Consider the following 22,266-nt stretch of genomic DNA (forward strand, 5'->3'; position numbering starts at 1 on the left):
ACATGCTTAAAAATAGGTTTTGGCATGATATTCTTATATAGAAAAAAATATAGAAAGATGATATGTTTAAAAATAGGACCAACACATATTATAAATAGGAACAAAAATGAATAATTTATACATAAAAATAGGAAGAAAAAAACAATACAAAAAATTATTGAAAATTTAGCATATAAAAAAAGAGTTTAATTGTTATGCATCGTCGGTGTAATTTTTTTTTACACATACATCCAATGACGCGTTGCCACATCATTTAATGAATGTGACACATCATATGTTTTTAATTACTATACATAATGTGTCGGTATATTATTGGACGCATGTGCAAAATAACTTTATACCGACTGTGCATATAAATTAAATTCTTAAAAAAATATAGAAAGAATATAGAAATAAAAAAAATAAAAAATAAATATAAACAATATTTTTCATAAAAAAAGAAAAGAAACATAAACAATTTTTTTTTATAAACGAAACACAAACAATATATTCCTACAAAGTTTACTACTAACCACTAATAATAATAATATAATAAAGTTAGTTAGTACTATCAAACTTACTAAATTATCCTAAATATTCTTAATAAAATTTCTAATTTTTGATTAAAAATATACATGGGACCATTATGTGTCACGGAAACAAAAAAAATTGAATAAATAAGTTTACAAGAAACAATTAACACAATAATTCCACTTATATTTTAATAATATTATATAATAAATTTTTAAATATTTAATTTTAAATAAATTTTTTATATTAATATAGTAACAAATTCAAATATTGAAAAAATTTCAATGGAACTTTAAACTAGTTTAGATTGTAAAATACATGACTTCCGATTCTTTTTTAATGTAAAAACGACAAAAAGAAAAAGAATACAATAATTCTCTTAAACCTGTCCACGTTTTCAAAGCAACCAACTTGCGTTAGTATTTTTCAAAGTCACAAAAAAAAATCTTAAATATAGAATCTGAAGAAGAAATTAAATTTTAAAAAATTGGAGCAGCACATGTTGTTATCAGATTGGTCAAAGCCTCCTTCACGATAGTATTGACGACGTCAAATGGTCGTTGGTCAAGCCCCCACACTTGGCTTTTTATTCATTTGTGGGACATGCAATGAACCTTTTTGATTGGTGGTTGAGATCCTTCAAAGATTAAACTAGGTCAAGCTATCCATAGCACAAGTGAATGGGAATGGACTCATCAAAATTTGAAGCATGATTTTTAAACGGTTAAAATTAATGATTAGTTTGTTGCAAATTGCCTTGAAAATATATTGGTGTGATTTTCAATCCGAATTCACAACATAGTTGTTATTATTAGTTTTTTTTCAACTTGTAGAATTTTCACTCTAAACCTTTATTTTTTTTATCCCTTTTCACCCTTGAAGCACGAACACCTCTATGATTAGGTGTATCGCGGTATCCGACACACATATTACACTCGTACGATATGTATCAGATAACTTTGATCGGTGTCCAAAAAAGTCAATTTTTCCTTTACTTTGACACTCCTTTGATCGGTGTCCGACACTTGTAAGACACTCATACAACACGTGTCGGAGAAGTGTCCCAAAAAAAAATATTTTTTTTACTTATACTTTTTTTTTTGTTTACAATGAGCTGGGGATCAAACCCAGAACCTATAACGTACTATCCAAACCCCTCACCACTAGACCAAACCTAGTGGTTTACTTATACTCTCCTTAGACACATATAAGATATATCTACAACTTTAACACATGTCCAAACAATAATATTGATCAATGAGGGAATACATACATTACATTTTGACTACAATATTTTTAGTTTTTTTTCTCAATAGTAGATATATAAATAAAGGTAAAATATTATTATATCTTGTTTTAAAACTTTTTTTAAGAAATAACTTTCTCAACTTAGATTTACATGTATATATTTTGATTTTTAATATGTATCTTTTATAAATATGTGCGGTGTTGGTGTCTTATATTTTTTACATTAGCGGTGTTGTCATGTTCGTGTTTGTGTCTGTGTCGTGCCGCAGCGTCCGTGTTAGAGTCTGTGCTTCATAGTTTTTCACCCTTAATTTAAACTAGTTGAGCTACCCATTTTACCTTTTAAAGAATGATTTTTATTATTAAAACTTAAAAACAATTTAATATTCCATTTATGTTTCTTATAAGAAATAATATGAGTAAAAAAATTTATGTATTTAATTTTTTATTAATTTTTATTACTCGTATATTTTATAAAAAAAACTACAGAGAATATTATTTTGTTTTTCATTACGACAAACATCATTAGATAATAGCAAAAAAAAGTCAACAAAATTGGAATTTCACAAATTAATATTTTCTGTCACTTCAATCCCTCTATTTTCCTTTTTAATTAAGTTTATCATTACCTAGAGAAAAAAAAATTAAATATATTTTTAGTTCCTATAAAAAAAAGTGATATCTTTTAATCCTTACAAAATTATTATACACTTAGGGCCCGTTTGGTGCACAGGATAAGAGACAGGATAGGATAACTGTATCATATCCTGCCGCAATCCAGTGTTTGGTGATACAACAGGATATGATAAGTTAATCCTGAAGCTTATCCTATCCTGTCTCTCTAGTTATAATTCTTATCCTGAATTTGAGTTGGGTTACCAGCAGGATAGGATAAGAAAAAAAAAACACTGATTTATTTTATAAAATATATTTTAAAATACATAAAATAAAATTAATAAAATATAAATAATAAAATAATTAATTTTTAAATATATATGTGATTTTCTCACAGGGGTAATTTTGTAATTTATATATTCTAAAAAATCAAAATTTTACTAAAATTACAATATTTTAAAGTAAAATGATTATTAAAAAATTGACAAATAGGAATATTAATTTAAATTTTATAAAAAATTAAATATAATTCTTTTGCAATAGTAGTTTGATTATTTACTTATGAGATATATCATATATTTATTTAGCTTATATACATTGAGTTATTTATTTGATCATGATTCATATAAAAAATTAAACTTGATTATTTTCTCATAATTTTTATTTGAAATTATATAAAGTTATTTGATTACCTATTCATATTTTTTATTTATAAAATTAAAAGTATTACAAAATAATTTTTAAAAAATAACAATTGTTTTACAATAGTAATTTTGTCATTATCATTTAAATATGTTATATATCTTATCATATTATTATGAGCTATTAAAAACAAAATATAATAGTTATCATGTTTGTTATCCTGTGTGCACCAAACACAGGATATGATAACTGAGTATAACTGTTATCCTGCTGTTATCATATCCTATCCTTATCCTGTTTTATATCCTATCCTGTCACTATGCTATCCTGCGCACCAAACGGGCCCTTAGTTTTAGTCCAGTTAAATTGATATGTATTTTTGAATAATTATTTTGCATACATGTTTAAAACATTATAAAAAGTTTCTCAAAATTTGACTTATAAGTCAAAATTTTTGTTACTTTTATCTTTATCTTTGAAAATTTAAAACATTCATATTTAATTCTTTTCATTTTAAAAAATTCTAAATTTTCGTAAAAAAAGCTTTTTATAGTATTCTAAATATGTCTGAAAAAATTAATTAAAAATTTAAAAGTTTAAGGCTGATTTTTTTTTTTTACTTTAAAAAATAACAAGGACTAGAACTGCATATATAAATTTTTCTAAGGACCAACATATATCACTTTCTTTTATATGGAATAAAAATAAAATCTGGTAATTCCATATGGATCAATAACATATTTAAAGAGAAATAGAGTATCAAATCATTAAAAAAAAAAAACCACACATGATGGGCCAACGATATTTGGGTATAGCCCTCATAAAAAGGTGGCCCATGTTTATTTTGAGAACAAAACTATTATGAGAATTTACAAATAAGTGTTGAAGAAATAATATGTATGGTTGTTATCAAATCAATATCATTTTAATAATATATTTAACTTAGTGCGCAGAAATCTTTTTGGAGGATATGAAAATATAATAAAGGTTTTACAAGATATTTTTATAAAAGTTTATGAGAAAAGTGATATTGTTTTTACTTAGACTTTTTGAGAAAGTGAAAGTTGTTTTTAATCAAGGTTGTTTTATAAATTCGATCGATTAATACTTATTTTAATAACAAGGGAAGAAGCAAATTACAATCACTTGAATATTGATGACCAAATAGGCTATGAAGAAATTGTCTTATGCTAAAAATAATAATTCCTTGGAAAAATTGAAAGTGAAAATGCACCATTATGAATAATTGACATCCCAACTACGTTGGTACCTCAGTCATTCAACAATCATTTGCGGCACCCAAAAATGTGAATCCGTACAAAGTTACATTTTAGAATAAAAAATATCAACATCTCTAAAAATGATTAATATTTGCATGTGTGTCTCCCGTAACACGTCGTCCATGTTGGCGCAGCAGAAGTAAGGATTTGCTTGGTTCAGAGGATGCAAGGTTCAGAGGTTGTGTTGCCTCTGACTCTGAAGTGCTTCAGAGGATGGATTGCAGGCACAGACGCGCGCAAGATTTGCAGGCAAGCTCAGCAGGCACGCAGGCTTGAGCTTGAGCAAACTAACAGTTTTGAAAAAACTGCTATATACAAGATGAACAAGTTTCTTGATGAAATTGATTAACAACTGAACTTGAAAGACTTAGGGAAATAGAGATTTTTTATTCTTCCTTAATGGGCCACACAAAATTTATTACAAAAGAATGCACTAGTTGCACTTATATAGGGTGGCTTGTGTAACAAGCAAGCTCATCCCTTAGGCCTAAACAAATTCCCTAACTACCTAGTTAGTTACTAACAAACTTTTAACTAACAAGTTGGTTGTAACTAACTCTAACAACATCTAAACAAACTAATTTTCAGGATGAATTAACCACTTTCTTAACCGTCCATGTCTGATCTTTCATAAGTCTAAATCTATTAGATCACCATCTAAGTCAGAAGACAGCATGTCAAATTCCTTTACGAACTCCGGTGAAAAAATTTCATCCAATGTAGCCTCTGGATTGCATGGGGCGTCAAAAGAAGACTGAACTGGAATTGAATTATTGAATTCATTATCACATTGTTGCAACAAGCTTTGACCTGACAAACAATAGAGATAAAGCCACGTTTGTTAGATCATTAAGTTAATTTGATTAGCAAATATATGGTATTTACAATATGCAGGAGTTGTGAGTCATATAACAATATATTTCATCGGTTCCTTTAAAGTGTTTTTTTAGAATGATAACACCAAATTAACGAAGTGTATTTGTGCACTTTTTTTTTTATTAATTTCTCATTTTAATTCACCAATAAATTCATATTTTTTTGCACAAACATTCTCTTTTCAATAAATTTAATATGTTATGTACCAAAAAAAATTAATATGTTATGTACGAAAAAAAATTTAGTTTTCAAAATATATAGCATTAATTAGTTTCATTGAAAAAGATAAGAATAATTGACAAATAATAATCTTAAAATATCAAAATGACAGTTAAATATTAACATTAAATACGTGTAAAAAACACTTAAAAATCGACGGAGGGAGTACCTTGTATGGAAGTTTTGGTATTGGATGAAGTACTACAAGATTTTTTGGCTGCTGAAGGAGCATTCATAGTTGTAGTATCCTTTCTCTTTCTGCTAGATACATTCACAGTAGATGTTGGGATGTTTCTACTCTTAGCATTCAACTTTGTATTCAATTCATTTTGCATAGAAGAAGTAGGAACACCTAATCAAAAAAATTACAGCAAACATTATAATAGCAAATTCAAATAATATGCAAATTTGACATAATAAACTAGATTGTGGAAAATATATTGTACCTAGAGGAACAACAGCGTGTGCAGGTTTTATAGCAGGTGGAGGACATTGGCCATTGGCATTGTAAATGGTCATGAGATTATGCATATCTTGGAAGAACACGCGAATTCGATTTCTCTCGTGTTCTATCATAACACTTTCGTCATCCATCGTCTTCTTATGCATTTTCAAGTTGTGGTACTCATTAAACATCTGATTTAATGTCATCATATTATTTGGCGCCTGAATAAAAAATCACAAAACAAATTAATAAAGTCATTAACAAGAAAACCAAGAACATAAATATTTAACAAAACGGTTGGAATCGATTGATGTGATATAAAGACTGACCTCGTGAAAGGGAGAATAGGCAAAAAGAGAAGAAGCTTCGTTTCTGAAGGTGGAACGGGTGGATGAAAAATTGTTGTCCGATAAGTATCTGTCAATCATGAGCGCAACCAATATATGGATGGCTTTACTCTCGCTTGCAGTGGATGAATCAGGGATCGGACCACTGACAGAGACTAAAAAACCTAATAAATAAAAAAGAAGGAATTGAACATTATAATCAAGAATAGTAAAAAGCAAATTCAACATAATGATGCAATAACATGCAATTAATAAGTAAACTTGTAAGTTCTTATTGAAAAATTATCAAGTTTAAAATTTGTCAAGCATATATGAACTGCATATATTAAAATTATACCTGGATGAGATTTGTTATTAATCGTCGATTGAGGAACAACCGCTAGAGGAGATTGTGCGCCATGTGGAGGAAGGTTTTCACCGTAAGTAGCCATAACATAATGCAATTCTTGGAATAACATTTGCATTCGACTTTTTTGTTGTTCTAAAATAATCTTTTCACGATCTATCATAACCTTCTGCTTTTTCAAGCTGTTATAGTGATCCAAAATCTTATCCAATGTGTTCAATTTTGTTGATGCCTTAAAAAAATTAAAAAGGAAAACATAAACCCCATTGTTCATGAAATTTTTAATAAAAAGTAAAACCTTAACAAGAAACACAAAACAGTTGCAAATAAATTAACAACTAATTAAAGATGCATAAAAATACCTTAACAAGAAAATTGTCCGAGGAAAGTGAAGCTTCGTTTCTGAAAGTGGTACGAGTGTAGAAAAAATTGTTGTCGAAGAAGTATTTGTCAACAATGGTTGACATCAACTGTTTACGATTACGTATACCCTCCATTGCACTAAAGAGTTCAATACTGAAACTCTAAGATTAAAAAAATATATATTAATCACCGTTTCATTATAAAATATGACACCGCATATATATTGGAGTATTTGATTTTTTTTTTTTGGATAAAGGAGTATTTGAATATTTAATCTCACAAAATCTAGATATGATATTGGGATACTTCAATTCAGAATTTCAAATAACCTAAAGATCAGACAAATTCTTAACTACCCATTCCAATAAAATGGGCTGTGTAGGCCAGCTGACATGTCAAAATTTTAATGGTCAAAATGTATCACACTTTCAATTAATGTGTATTTTTTAATATTAATAATGAGTTCTATGTAATTGCATTTTAACCCCTTTTGCTTTAATGTTGCCGTATACTAGTACAGGCACTTCATTCATAATCCGAATCCAAAGCATTTCTTCTCGATGACATTATTTTTGCATAATAGCAGAGTAATTCATTTTTGTCTCTAAACTCTTCTTCACTTCCCATTACTCTTTGCTATTTAATTTTTTTTTAAGTTGATTTTAAAATTATAAAAGCAGATTATAGTGAGTTGCAAGAATATTTTAAAAAAATTAAATTATTAAAACTATTTGAAACAAATTAAAATAAAGTACCAGTCTAATTATTTTATTTATAAATAATCAAATATTGTTTATTTAATTGTAATTAATATAATTTGTTTTAAAAATTATATTATTTATGACATTAGACACTTTTATTTAGAGCTGTCTTTTCATTTGTCATAGGTTTTCTGAAATTTCTGTAAGTGTTGCGACCAGTGTCAGTTGCACTTGTTTTGGACGTTTGTCCATTCTTTTTAGCACCTTATTAAATTGTTTTCCTAGAAGAACCATTGCACCAGAAATGCTACTTTCAGACTCTGTGTCACTCTGTTGATCTTCTTCCTCAGCATTCGAGACAAAGACAATGCTCTTGGTTTTCTTATCCATCCTTTCATTTGTAGCTACCTCGTAAGTTTGTAATGAACCAACCAGTTCATCCAACTTCATTTCTGTAATATCTTTGGCTTCTTCTATAGCGGTGACCTTCATATCAAACTTCTTAGGAAGAGACTTAAGCATCTTCCTCACCAATTTTTCTTCAGGTATTTTTTCTCCTAAGGCATCAAACTGATTATCATAGTCAAGTAAGGTCATGTGAAACTCATGAATGGTTTCATCATCATTCATTCTAAGATTCTCAAACTTAGTGGTTAAGAGTTGCAGCCTTGACATCTTTACCTTAGAGGTACCTTCATGAACAGTTTCACGAATGTTCCAAGCTTCCTTAGCAGAGACACATTTTTTTATGAGTCTGAATATGTGCTTGTCAACACCATTATACAATGCGTATAATGCTTTTGAGTTTGCAAGAGCAAGCTGATCCTCCTCTTTGGACCATTCCTCCTCAGGTTTTAACTCAAGAGTTGGTTTACCCTCCTTGTCCATTTTCACAGGGTGGTCCCACCCTCTTAGAACTGCTTTCCATGTCTTGCTATCAATTTGTTTTAGGAAAGCCAACATACGAGACTTCCAATAATCATAATTTGAAGCACCAACCAGAAGAGGTGGTCTATTGACAAGTCCTCCTTCTTTGTCCATATCTGCCAGAAAAGTCTCCCTGGAGCTCACCCTAAGATTCAGAACAGAGTGTCTGCTCTGATGCCAATTGAAATTTTTGGCACACAATAGACATGTGTTGATCGAAGTGTGTCAACACTTGTCCGTAGTAGACAAATGTTGCTCAAGGTGCACCAACACTTGTCTATAGACAGAACACAGAACATAAAACAATAAAGACAGTAATGTAAATAACACACAAGAGTTGTTAACCCAGTTCAGCCTAACAACCTACTCTGGGGGATACCAATCCAGGAATGAAGTCCACTATCAGCAGTATTACTTCGAAGCTAAACTCACCCGTTTACAACTCCTCACTTAATCACTACCCAATGACACTTCTACCTAGGAACTCCTAGATATGAGACCCCGTCCCAATTCTCACCTTAACAACACACTCAGCGTTGTTATTAACTTCAACGATTACAAGTGGTGGAGACACACTCCTATAAAACTAAGATTCGCTCTTGCTTAAAAGCTTGCGAGCAAATCACACACAACACTAGAACAATCTCCGTACTTCAAAGCTTAGGAGAAGTTCACACTTACAACTCAATAAAACACAAGTCCTAAGCTTGCATCAATGAGATACAAGAAAGGCTCACAATTAACACTCTAAAATCCCTAAGACACACGCTTTGTAAGACACGATTTTAGATGCTTGAAACCATATGCTTGCCTTCGTATTTATAGTAGTAGAACGACTTGGGCTTCAAGACAAAATTAGGGCTTCTAGAATTGCGACAACAGCTGATATAATTTCGAAAATAATAGTTGTATTTTTGAATCACAAAAATATATTTTCTAAAAATATAATTCCTTTAGAAAATATAACTAGGGTTTGGCTGCCTCCTGAAACACATTAAACACGTGCGCCTTGCTCTGTACGAAACCTTGAAACAATTCTTCAATCAAATCTTCGAAAGATTGAGTAGAAAATAAAACCGCTAGCTGGCGCGAACAATCAGACATACATGTGTTGTTCCAATGTGTACGCACATCTGTCTCAACACTTGGTGTACGCACATATGTCTCAACACTTGACTAAAAGATATTTTTGCAAAATGTTGCCAACATACAAAAACCCAACAGTTCCTCAACCCACTTATCACTTGTGGAAGAAATTTGCTTGGGTGATTGGATTAAGTTATTTGTTTGGTACTGGATTGTTGGTTTCTATTTTCTCAAAGTTTTTTTATGCTCAAGTCTTGCTTGGCTTAATTGTTTGTGTTGTTTTTCAATTGTGGTTGGGGAATGTCCTAACACAATGTGTTTCTCTTTGTTTGTATTTGATTTATCTTATCTAATGCAAATGTTTTTCCTGTCAAAAAAAGAAAAGAACAATATGCTGAAAAATAAAAGAAAAGGGAAAGAGAAAATGAACACAAAAGATTTATACTGGTTCCCCTCCTAATCTAAGGGTACGTCCAGTACCTTCATACCCCATGAAGGATTTCATTATGTTAGAATCTTTGTTACAAGCAATCTTATCCTACGACCCCCTAACAATCTTTCTAACAACCAACACAAGATAGCACCCCACTATCTTTAACAACAAGAATCTTCACCAAACCCTATGGTGAAATTATCATACAACACAAGATAGCACCCCATTATCATAACAACAATTCTCAACAAAACTATCATGAGAATTTACAAACAAGTGTTGAAGAAATAATATGTATAGCTGTTATCAAATCAATATCACTTTAATAATATATTTAACTTAGTGTCAGTGGCGGCTTGCACACATGTGCGAGGTGTGAGACGGCATCGGGCCTTAGTTCAAAATTTTTAGGTCCTATAATATTACTTATATATTATTTATACTTATAAAATATCAGATGTGCATTAATAGATTAATTTTTAGGCCCTAAACTAATAGTTATATATTGTTAATGTTCATATAATATCATATGAGTATCAATAGATTAAGTATCTATACCCGTAAATATAGTTTTATTCCATTTTAATCTTTGCATAAAATTTAAACTTAGATTAGGAGGTTCCTTTTTGACGTTATATACAAATATAATTATTTTGTATTTCTTATCCCATTTGATTTAATGCAATTGATTTAATATTGATAATCTATATGTTTGCAAGAATAAAAATGTTTTTTTTTATATTAAACGCAATTTAAATCGACAGTTTTTTTAAAAAAAAAATTAATTTTTTTATATTAAGGGGTCACTTTTATATTTTGCACAGAGCCTCATAAAATCCAGAGATGTCCATGCTTAGTGCTCAGAAACCTTTTTGGTGGATATGAAAATATAATTAAGGTTTCACAGAATATTTTCATAAAAGTTTATGAGAAAAGTTATATTGTTTTTACTTAGACTTTTTGAGAATGTAAAAGTTGTTTTTAATCAAGGTTGTCTTACAAATTCGACCAATTGATACTTATTTTAGTAACAATGGACGAAGCAAATTACAATCACTTGAATATTGATGACCAAATAGGCTATGAACAAATTGTCTTATGCTAAAAATAATAATTTCATTGAAAAATTGAAAGTGCAAATGCACCATTATAAATAATTGACATCCCAACTAAGTTAGTATCCCAATTATTCAACAATTATTTGCGGCACCCAAAAATGTGAATTCGTACGAAGTTACATATATATCGAATAAAAAATATCAACATCTCTAAAAATGATTAATATTTACATGTCTGTCTCACGTAACAAGTCGTCCATTTCTGATCTTTCATAAGTCTAAATGTATTAGATCACCATTTAAGTTAGAAGACAGCATGTCAAATTCCTTTACGAACTCCGGTGAAAAAATTTCATCCAATGTAGCCTCTGGATTGCATGGGGCGTCAAAAGAAGACTGAACTGGAATTGAATTATTGAATTCATTATCACATTGTTGCAACAAGCTTTGACCTGACAAACAATAGAGATAAAGCCACGTTTGTTAGATCATTAAGTTAATTTGATTAGCAAATATATGGTATTTACAATATGCAGGAGTTGTGAGTCATATAACAAATATATTTCATATGTTCCTTTTTAAGTGTTTTTTTTAGAATGATAACACCAAATTAGCGAAGTGTATTTGTGCACATTTTCTTCTTATTATACCCTCATTTTAATTCACCAATAAATTCATATTTTTTTTGTACAAATATTCTCTTTACAATAAATTTAATATGTTATGTACAATAAAAAATTAATATGTTATGTACGAAAAAAAAATTTAGTTTTCAAAATATATAGCATTAATTAGTTTTATTAAAAAAGATAAGAATAATTGATAAATAATAATCTTAAAATATCAAAATGACAGTTAAATATAAACGTTAAATCCGTGTAAAAAACACTTAAAAATGGACTGAGGGAGTACCTTGTATGGAAGTTTTGGTATTGGATGAAGTACTACAAGATTTTTTGGCTGCTGAAGGAGCATTCATAGTTGTAGTATCCTTTCTCTTTCTGCTAGATACATTCACAGTAGATGTTGGGATGTTTCTACTCTTAGCATTCAACTTTGTATTCAATTCATTTTGCATAGAAGAAGTAGGAACACCTAATCAAAAAAATTACAGCAAACATTATAATAGCAAATTCAAATAATACGCAAAATTGACATAATAAACTAGATTGTGGAAAATATATTGTACCTAGAGGAACAACAGCTTGTGCAGGTTTTATAGCAGGTGGAGGACATTGGCCATTGGCATTGTATATGGTCATGAGATTATGCATATCTTGGAAGAACACGCGAATTCGATTTCTCTCGTGTTCTATCATAACACTTTCGTCATCCATCGTCTTCTTATGCATTTTCAACTTGTGGTACTCATTAAACATCTGATTTAATGTCATCATATTATTTGGCGCCTGAATAAAAAATCACAAAACAAATTAATAAAGTCATTAACAAGAAAACCAAGAACATAAATATTTAACAAAACGGTTGGAATCGATTGATGTGATATAAAGACTGACCTCGTGAAAGGGAGAATAGGCAAAAAGAGAAGAAGCTTCGTTTCTGAAGGTGGAACGGGTGGATGAAAAATTGTTGTCCGATAAGTATTTGTCAATCATGAGTGCAACCAATATATGGATCGCTTTACTCTCGCTTGCAGTGGGTGAATCAGGGATCGGACCACTGACAGAGACTAAAATTCCTAATAAATAAAAAAGAACGAATTGAACATTATAATCAAGAATAGTAAAAAGCAAATTCAACATGCAATTAATAAGTAAACTTGTAAGTTCTTATTGAAAAATTATCAAGTTTAAAATTTGTCAAGCATATATGAAGTATGAACTGCATATATTAAAATTATACCTGGATGAGATTTGTTATTAATCGTCGATTGAGGAACAACCGCGAGAGAAGATTTTGCGCCATGTGGAGGAAGGTTTTCACCGGTATCATAAGTAGCCATAACATTATCCAATTCTTGGAATAACATTTGCATTCGACTTTTTTGTTGTTCTAAAATAATCTTTTCATGATCTATCATAATCTTCTGCTTTTTCAAGCTGTTATAGTGATGCAAAATCTTATCCAATGTGTTCAATTTTCTTGATGCCTTAAAAAGAATTAAAAAGGAAAACATAAACCCCATTGTTCATGAAATTTTTAATAAAAAGTAAAATCGATCGAGGAAACACAAAACAGTTGCAAATAAAGTAACAACTAAAGATGCATAAAAATACCTTAACAAGAAAATTGTCCGAGGAAAGTGAAGCTTCGTTTCTGAAAGTGGTACGAGTGTAGAAAAAATTGTTGTCGAAGAAGTATTTGTCAACAATGGTTGACATCAACTGTTTACGGTTACGTATGCCCTCCATTGCACTAAAGAGTTGAATACTGAAACTCTGAGATTAAAAAAAAATATATTAATCACCGTTTCATTAAAAAATATGACACCGCATATATATTGGAGTATTTGATTTTTTTTTTTTGGATAAAGGAGTATTTTAATATTTAATCTCACAAAATCTAAATATGATATTGGGATACTTCAATTCAGATTTTTTTTTTTTTTTGATAACATTTCAATTCAGAATTTCAGATAACCTAAAGGATCAATAAGTAAGATAATTACTATATTTTATTTATTAGAGCATTGTTATTTAGTAAGAATGATTTATACTAAAAACTAAAAAGAAAATTAAGAATCTATAAAATAGAGATTTTGACCAATTAGAAATTGGCTAACCATATATTGATGAGAAAGTAGTTATAATTTGTAAGTGTTAAATGTTGTCACATATGATTCTTCTCTTTCTTATAAAAAATTACTTACTAAATAGTACTCTCTCTGTTTCAAATTACTTGTTGTTTTGATAATTTAAGATTATATTTTGTCTATTATACCCTTATGTAAATTCCAAATATTTAGGATTAGTTGTTGAAACCGTAAAAGATTTAATATATATTTTGAAAACTATTTTTTTTTGGTACATAATATATTAAATTTATTGGAAAGAGAAAGTGTGTGAAAAAAAAAATGATGAATTAAAATAAGGGTATAATAGGAAGATAATGTGCAAAAATACTATCTTATTTTAATTACAAATCTAAAGTATATCTAAATCTAAATTCTTCAAAACATATTTAGCTATATTATTCTCGACATTTAGGAACTCAAAAATTATAATAGATGAAGAATTTGGAGGGTTTATTAATATGAATTGTTTCAAATTCAATCAATCTTGTTATAATAATAGTCTAAAAATTAGAAATACATTAATCATACGTATTTGTTTAAGATGGAACTGACGATGGAAACCAAAACTTCTTACACACTATTCAAATCATTCACCACAATACCAATAATATATGTAAAAGGTTTATTTATTTTTTTTCTTTCTATAATCACACGCCTTGAATATATATAAAAGGTTTTTCTTTCTTATAGATTAATAGTCGAAAACAAAGTCTTATAGATGACTAATTATCCCATTAATAGTCGAAATAAAATAAATAAATAAATAAAGATCCTTTACAATCTAGACATGTCCGGTCTAATATTATTGTCATGATCAATAGAGATAGCTAACAATTATTTTGACTATTAGTAAAAACAAAAAGAAACATACCAGAAAAATTGAACGTCACAGCTCCAACTTGAACAATTGAATGTCCGACAGCAATAGTCACATGAACAAAGAACTATATGGAAAGGAATGAGAATGAGATATATGTCTAATATATAGATATAGATATAAACTATCAAATTTTTAAACATTGGGCTTTGGGCCGTTCTTTTATCCAAATTTGTGCCTCAATTTTCGCAACCTAAAATCCCTAAAAAAATACTGTGCAGTTATTTTTCTAAATAAATGAACCTTTTTTGTCACAAAAAATAAAATAAAAGAACCTTCTTTTTTTTTCTTTCAATTTTTGGATAATATTCCCTAATTTTTTTTTATTTAGGTAGTCTAGTGGTTTGAAATTCCACCCTTAAGGTGGATAATTGAGTTGTTCGGGATTCGATCCTCAACCGCGGTATATAAAATACGATGTCCCTGCCAATTGAGCTAAACTCGTGAGAGCACTATTCACTAATTTTATAAGATACTTTTAAATAGATCTTTGAGTTATAAATAATTATATGAGTGCCAGTACCAAGTCCAAGTACATGTCGTCAAAAAAGTCTCGCATTGGTTGGATTAAATGTAATGGTGATGCTATGCTTTTTTTGTTGACGTCGGGGTAACACCGATGGAAGCCTATTTTCAGGATCATGTTGGTAATTTTGTGGTTGGTTTCATACAGAGACAATAGGCCACCTTGTCAACTGTGGAAGGGCTCTCTTGCCATGGAGGAAGCCAATCATACTTGTTTGAATAAGGTTCAATTTGAAAGTGACTCACAGATGTTGACTAAAGCTACTTGAACCAAACATAGTGGTAACTCGAAATTTAGTTTAATTGATATTAACCAAATTATAATGTTATCGTGTGTAAGCTTTGAAGTGAAGTTTTTGTTACGAGACAAGTGAATATGGTTGCTCATACTTTTGCTCGGACGGCCAATTCTTGAACTAATTTTCGTAAATTTGAGATTATTCCTTTATGTATTGATCATTTACTAGTTAATGAAATTAAATACACTAAGTTTGTTTAATTCAAAACAATAAATTGTATTTTATTCTCAGAAGCTAACTTGGGTTCCATTTTTTTTTCTGGGTGAATAAAATGTAATTTAATTCTTTATTCTATTTTATTCTGTTTTTTTTCTGAGAGAATAAAATGTAGTTTCAGCTCTTCAGTTTCAGTGACCAAATTGTGCAGTAGATAACTGTATACTAGTTTTTATTCATTCATTTTGTATGCTGTAAAATGATAGTATTGGTGCAATGGTTCCTTTGTACAATTAATTCAATAATAATATAATGTGAACTATAATTAAACAAAAAGGAAGTAATTGGAGAAATATTTCACAATGCATCCATTTACTATCCTTCACCTATTTTAGAAAAACATCCACTTTTTAAACTCTGTCAACAGGAGAGAGTGGTGGAACTGAATTATAATTTGAAGTTGTTTTGTTCTTGGAATTTAGTTCCTTACTCATTTCCAAGGTATTTGGTAGTTTCTTGCTGCTTAAAAGAGAAACAGAAATAAAGAAAGCTTGTAAATGAGTGATTGTTGAACTGAATTCAACTGAGTAGAATCCATCCTTCAATGGCTCCAAAATGAATAATGGTGTGTCTTGCTCTGATCCTTCCTGAAATTTATGACAAAGATGTTATATAGTTGTTAAATCAATGGGCTATATCGACAATATATACAGTTGTATATACATACATACATACATACATGTTTGAATCGGTTTATTTGGGCTTATCTAGTATGAAGCATAGACACAGGCACGGATACAGAACACGACACGGACACTGGCACGAAAATGACACTGATACGCCGACACCGATAATAACTTGAGAAAATGACATAATTCAATGTAATCACAAGTGTCGGTGTTGGTGTCGTGTCAATGTCCGACATCGGACACGCCTAATCCGAGGAGTGTGCGTGCTTCATATCTAATGAAATAAACACTTGTGAGACCGTTGGCGAGAGCTTATTCCATAAGTTGTTTTCAACTTATTTTCACGAGCTCACCAGGATAACTTATGAAAACAACTTATAACTTTTGTTATAGAATATTATGTACATAAACAGTGATATGATAAGCGCATATGCTATAAACGTTTAATTAAGCAGTTTATCCAAATAAGGTATCATGGCCTTGAGCAGAAAGGTAAAATTATACCTGAACAAAAAGTTGAAATCTCTCAATGTGAGGTTTTGAACTCAGGTTCTGGTTCGAGAGAACACGGAGTTTGCAACCAACATCCCAACCTCCACAGTCACATATTCCGCCCAATTTCCATCGATGAATCAACGGCGAAGGCTCTCCTTTGTTAGGCGAAGCATGTAAACCGCCTGGAAGTATAACTGTAATACTACTACCAGAAATATCATTTTCTTGTGGTATGCAAAAGCATCTTTTATCTGCAAGGAGACACTTTAAGCATTCTTTCTTCATCAAATTAATATCATTTTCACAAGGGATTTCAATAACAGCAGCAGCAAGCTCCTTTCTCTTGACGAATTCTTGCGGTTCTTGATCTGGCCGGTCAATTCCAATGCCGAATAGGACATAATCTTTCACCATACACTGTCCCTTGAAGCTTTGGTCCTTTGATTCAGTGATTCTAGAGTTAGAAATTTTCATATGACCAGCAATATTATAAGCATATCCACCACAATTCTTTTCTTTGCTCCATTGACTTGTCCATCTACCACTCTTTTTCTTAATTTCATTAAGGAGGTAGAATGTGAAATAGCAGCTTCCATCATCCTTCTCCGACGAAGCTAAACTATTCATAGTAGCTGCAAGAACTTTCCTTTCACTGTTGATCACAAAATGAAACAATGGTAGTCCATTTTTTATTGTTATCTGCAAAAGCGCTTTCATCGATGATTCCTTGCTCTTGTCATCATGTAGATTGTTTGTCCGAAAGCTTGTTGAGTTTGGACTTTCTTTCGATGTCAGAATGCTCTCGGATGAATGGTCTTGTGTGTTCGATGTCTTATACTTCCATATAGGATCTAATAACCTCATGAAGGTGCTTGATATGTTTCTCTTATGACCATTCACCTTATGATCTTTGCTAGACTTATTCAAATAAGCGGATTCAAATATCAATGGACCTGACTTTGCACTAACTTGCATGGAGCTTTGTTTCGGAAGGGTAGGACCCTCCTTGAAACTTAAACTTCTTCCTATTCGATTCAAGTCGAAGCTAATCTGATGTCCGGATAAGCTATTCTTGTCACTCTCAGTTGATTCTTTCATATTACTGAAAGAACACTGATTTCTTAGCTTCGTGTTTAATGCATCCTTTTCAATGCAAGTATCTTTAGAATCGAAGCTAGACATCCTATTCGAGCAACCAGGTTTGTTTGATCGAACAGAAGAAAAATCAACATCTAGATCAGTGTCGAAACTGTCTCGTGTTGTTTCCGATGAAGAAGAAAGATTAGTCATGGAAGGGAGAACATTTTCAGTGTAAGCCTCCTCGGGTAGGGAAATATATGATGAGCTAGTCAGGCTTGATTCTGAAAAATTATCATCAGATGAAGCTATTGATTGAGAAAGCGGAAAAAAGTTTTCGAAATTTGATTGTAGAAATTTTCGCGGACGAAGCAAAACAATGTCTCTTGGCATGCCATGGCAATGTTTTTGATCAACATCAATATCTGATGAGTCCCTCCACTGATCCTTCTTTATCTTGGTTTCACGGCTTCTCGAACTCATTTTATTCTCAGAAATAAATGAGATACCTTTATCTTTCCGTTCGAATGATGGAAGTCGGTCATCGAAACTGGAACTAAAACTTCTATCTTTTTTCTTATAGCTATGTTGTTGCAAACCCTGCATACTCATAGCCTCAACATCATAATCACTCCTTTTCTCCTTTTGAAGTGACTGAATTTTGCCAATGGACTCAAATTCCCTTGATCTCATTCTGTTCTCTCCTCCAACGACCATTTTACCAGAATTTCGATACTGTTTAACATTCCTAGAAGACAATTTCGAACTTTCCGGAAAAGTTTCTTTATAAGATTCTTTGATACTTGAATAACTCAAGCCTTTTCTATCATCATGCTTTTTATGCCTTCTAAAAGTGGATGATGATGCAGCAGCAGCCCTTGATGATGACGACGATTCTTCATTGCTATTGAATGATTGTTTATTCTTCCATTTCTCAAGTCGCGACCAATCAAGAACACCGAAATTTAAAGCCTTCTCTTGGATGTTTTTTCCTCTATCAGAACGTTTAAGATAACCTGGCAAATTAGACATGTGTTTGACAAGCTCTTCATGTTGCGATGAACTTTCGTTTACGCTTTCACACTTCAGAATCTCTCCTAATGTAACAAGTTTTGGATTTTGAGAAGAATCAACAACAGATTTTGTTTTCAACTTATATTGTTTCCCAGATTCCATAGCCGACTTTGAGTTGATTTTCTGTTTTGCTTTACCTTTCGGAGGCCTCAAGTCTAAATTATCAGACCACATCTTATCAAAGAGTTTCTTCAACAGCTCATATATATTCAGATTTTGCTTCACACAATCGCATACTTCAACGAACTTTGTTCCTTGATCTGCCAAATTTCGATCTGGGAATGTTGAGATTTAAACCAGTTAAGCAACATTTAATAAAAAAGTATACAAAAATATGTATGCAAGTATTCCAAATTACCAAAACTCAAGGATTTTGCAAAAGGAACTTTGATGGCAATTCAACAAGGTTTGTGCATAAGCATAATAACAAGCGTTTAACTAAATGATTGAGCTCAAGTTAAGGACGAAATTGTTCATGAGAACTCGAATTCGAACATCAAACTCTCTTCCCCTAAAAACCAGAGGGTTAAAACTGAAAAAATAATAACAGAACTTTAACTAAATGATTGAGCTCAAGTTAAGAACGAATTGTTAATGAGAAATGTTCTCCATCCGAAGTCCGGCTCAACAATTATTGGTCAAACTTTATTATCTTCCGGCCGAACTTCAAATTACCAAAACTTTGTTTCCCTAAAAACCAGAGGGTTAAGACCAATAAAAATAAATAATAAGATGCCTCATATTGCATTAACTAATTTTAATATAAGAAAATGTGGCTTCCAAATTTGATACTAATAATTAAACATCAATTCATATATTGTCATGGCAATTGGCAAAAAATCACTACTCAGAAGACAAATTTAAGCAAAGGACCAAGTAAACTAGTAATAATTAACAGAACCCAATTCATACAAGACATCACAAAAAAAAAATGCAATAACCAAATTAAATAAAAATACAAAATTGAAGAGCAACATACATACCTACCCAGAAACAATGATTAAAAAAATAACTTTGCTTTGAAGCCAAGATTGAATTTTTCTTTAAAAATACAAAATACCCAGAAAAGAAAACACTGAGAAAATGCAGAATCCAAAGTAGTATTTTAAAGAATTAATCAAAAAGAGAACTTACCAAACTAACCCAGAAAGCAAAAAATGAAGGCAAAAAGAAAGAGTTTGTTATGTTATGGGTGGAAAATGGGTGAGACACGACACGACACGACACGAACTAGTTTCGAAGATCCCGAGGAAGATCCGACAGAACAGGTGAGAAAATTAATGAAGTAAGTTAAGGTTGGAAGCAAAGTAAAGAGATAGTGGAAGGAAATAAATGGTGGTGACACTGTTTATGGTAATGAATCATTCTATACACGTTATTGTTCATCATGATTATGATCATCTTCTTCTACTTTGTTATTTGTATTATTAATATAAAATACATGAATGTGTGTTTGTTAATTGTGGAATAAACAAAAAGGGAGTGAAAAAGAATCATCGATTCTGTATTTGTTACGTTACAGAGTGTGTGTCTGTGAGAGTGCGTGTGTCTGGTTTTGGAGGGAGGGGTCTACCATTTGGGTCCCATATGGAGCTTGTTTTGCTTTCACGAATGTATATGTTTGAGGATTGGGTCCTACTCAATTCCAACTAATTTTGGAAAAAGAAAGTCATTAAGTAGCTAAATCAACTTAAACAAATGAAGCAACAAATAAATTACAGGAGAAATTGAGCTGAAGTGGTTAATGTGCTCCTCCTCTTAGGATGAATTGTTTAGAAGAATTTGAATTTAATTTTTAGTTCGAACAATTTTTGATCACGTTTTTTTAACATCTCGACCGAACTCTGAATTATCAAAGTCCTATTCTCCTGATAATCAGAGAGTTAATAAACAAAAAATATGTTGAGATGTTTGATTGATAGCGAAAATTTGATAGGAGGTGATTTAACTGATTTTAGAGGAGATTATGGTATCATTGTAAAATTTTGGATGAAGTCTAACTTAATTATAGAAAATCAACTTGTAAAATAAAATATCAACTTATGTTCACATCATCTTTGACGTTTGAGCTTAATTAGTATCTTTTGAAAAGGATAAATATTTAAATTCTAACTTCTAAGATATTCGCTATCTTGATCCGACACATCATCACTTTACTTTAAAAAAATGATTAACATCAATCCGAAGAATATCAATGAAAAATAACATAGATTTAGTTAAGTGGTGATTGGTGAGCACATAAATTAGCATAACATTTAACATGATTTAAAGTAAGGCCCAACTTCGGCACAGTCCATGAAGACCAACTCTGGTCAACGGTTATGGTATTTTTTGCACATCGTAATGGCGTACCAATGAAATGATGAGTATTAACTAGTCATCATGGCTCTCCAGTCGTTTTCCGACAGCCACTTGATGACATTAATGGTCATCAAGAGTCTTGGCCCAATGTTGGGGGCAAACACATAAAGCGTTAATCTTGATCGGTCTCAATAACATATCAAACGATTTTAGATTTTTGTAAAATTGAACATGGGTGATCTATATAACATAAACTTTCAATCCAACGGTGGATTTTGTAAAATTTGTATTCGTTGAAACGTTATTGAGCGGTGTAACATTACTCAAATGTTACACCGGTGTAATTTGATCCCTTCATATATATATATATATATATATATATATATATATATATATATATATATATATATTCCACTCATGCAGTGGAGACAGATACATAATCTCTTACACTGAAAACTCTTGTTTCACACTCTTATTGAATTGAGCGTCGGAGCATCTGCAGGTACACAACTCCCCTCCACTTCACCGGAGCAGAAGATGAGCAACGCCGGACACACTCTCATCAAGTACGATCACATTCCTTGAACCACATTCTTGAACCACACTGATAGAATTTTTCTCAAAATGAACTTGACAAATTAATATTCCATAGCTAGATAAAACTGTAGAATACCATGATTAGATAATGCCTCAAAATACCAAGTGGTCGCAACCTACACAAATCATATGCATCTCTATAACAATTGCTCTAATAAGTGAGATATAACAAACGCTCCTCTAGGAATCTGAATCCCATGCAGGACAACATGATCAATTGCTCAAACTAAATATTTCTTGATCTTCATTTTCTTTGTATATACGAAAATCTCATGATCATTCTTGGTCACATGCATGTCCAAATTCCAATTGACCATGGCATTAG

At 30.9% G+C, this 22,266-nt stretch overlaps 1 protein-coding gene across 2 annotated transcripts; it reads right to left on the reverse strand.

The window, feature by feature from the left end:
• Window positions 1–15,916: 15,916 nt before the first annotated feature.
• LOC123888444 lies at window positions 15,917–20,630 on the reverse strand. Of its 2 annotated transcripts, XM_045937506.1 has the most exons (4): window positions 20,178–20,516; window positions 19,402–19,554; window positions 16,902–19,318; window positions 15,920–16,355 (listed from the first exon to the last, which is right to left on the reverse strand). In XM_045937506.1, exons 3-4 carry the CDS (start codon window positions 19,215–19,217, stop codon window positions 16,119–16,121), a joined length of 2,553 nt encoding a protein of 850 aa, XP_045793462.1. In that variant the 5' UTR covers window positions 19,218–19,318; window positions 19,402–19,554; window positions 20,178–20,516; the 3' UTR covers window positions 15,920–16,118. The 2 variants fall into 2 exon arrangements, with proteins under 2 accessions (XP_045793463.1, XP_045793462.1); XM_045937507.1 differs by lacking the exon at window positions 19,402–19,554 and having other exon boundaries at window positions 15,917–16,355; window positions 20,178–20,630.
• Window positions 20,631–22,266: the final 1,636 nt, after the last annotated feature.

The sequence above is a fragment of the Trifolium pratense genome, linkage group LG6, assembly GCF_020283565.1.
Source record: "Trifolium pratense cultivar HEN17-A07 linkage group LG6, ARS_RC_1.1, whole genome shotgun sequence".
NCBI classification, from domain to species: domain Eukaryota; kingdom Viridiplantae; phylum Streptophyta; class Magnoliopsida; order Fabales; family Fabaceae; genus Trifolium; species Trifolium pratense.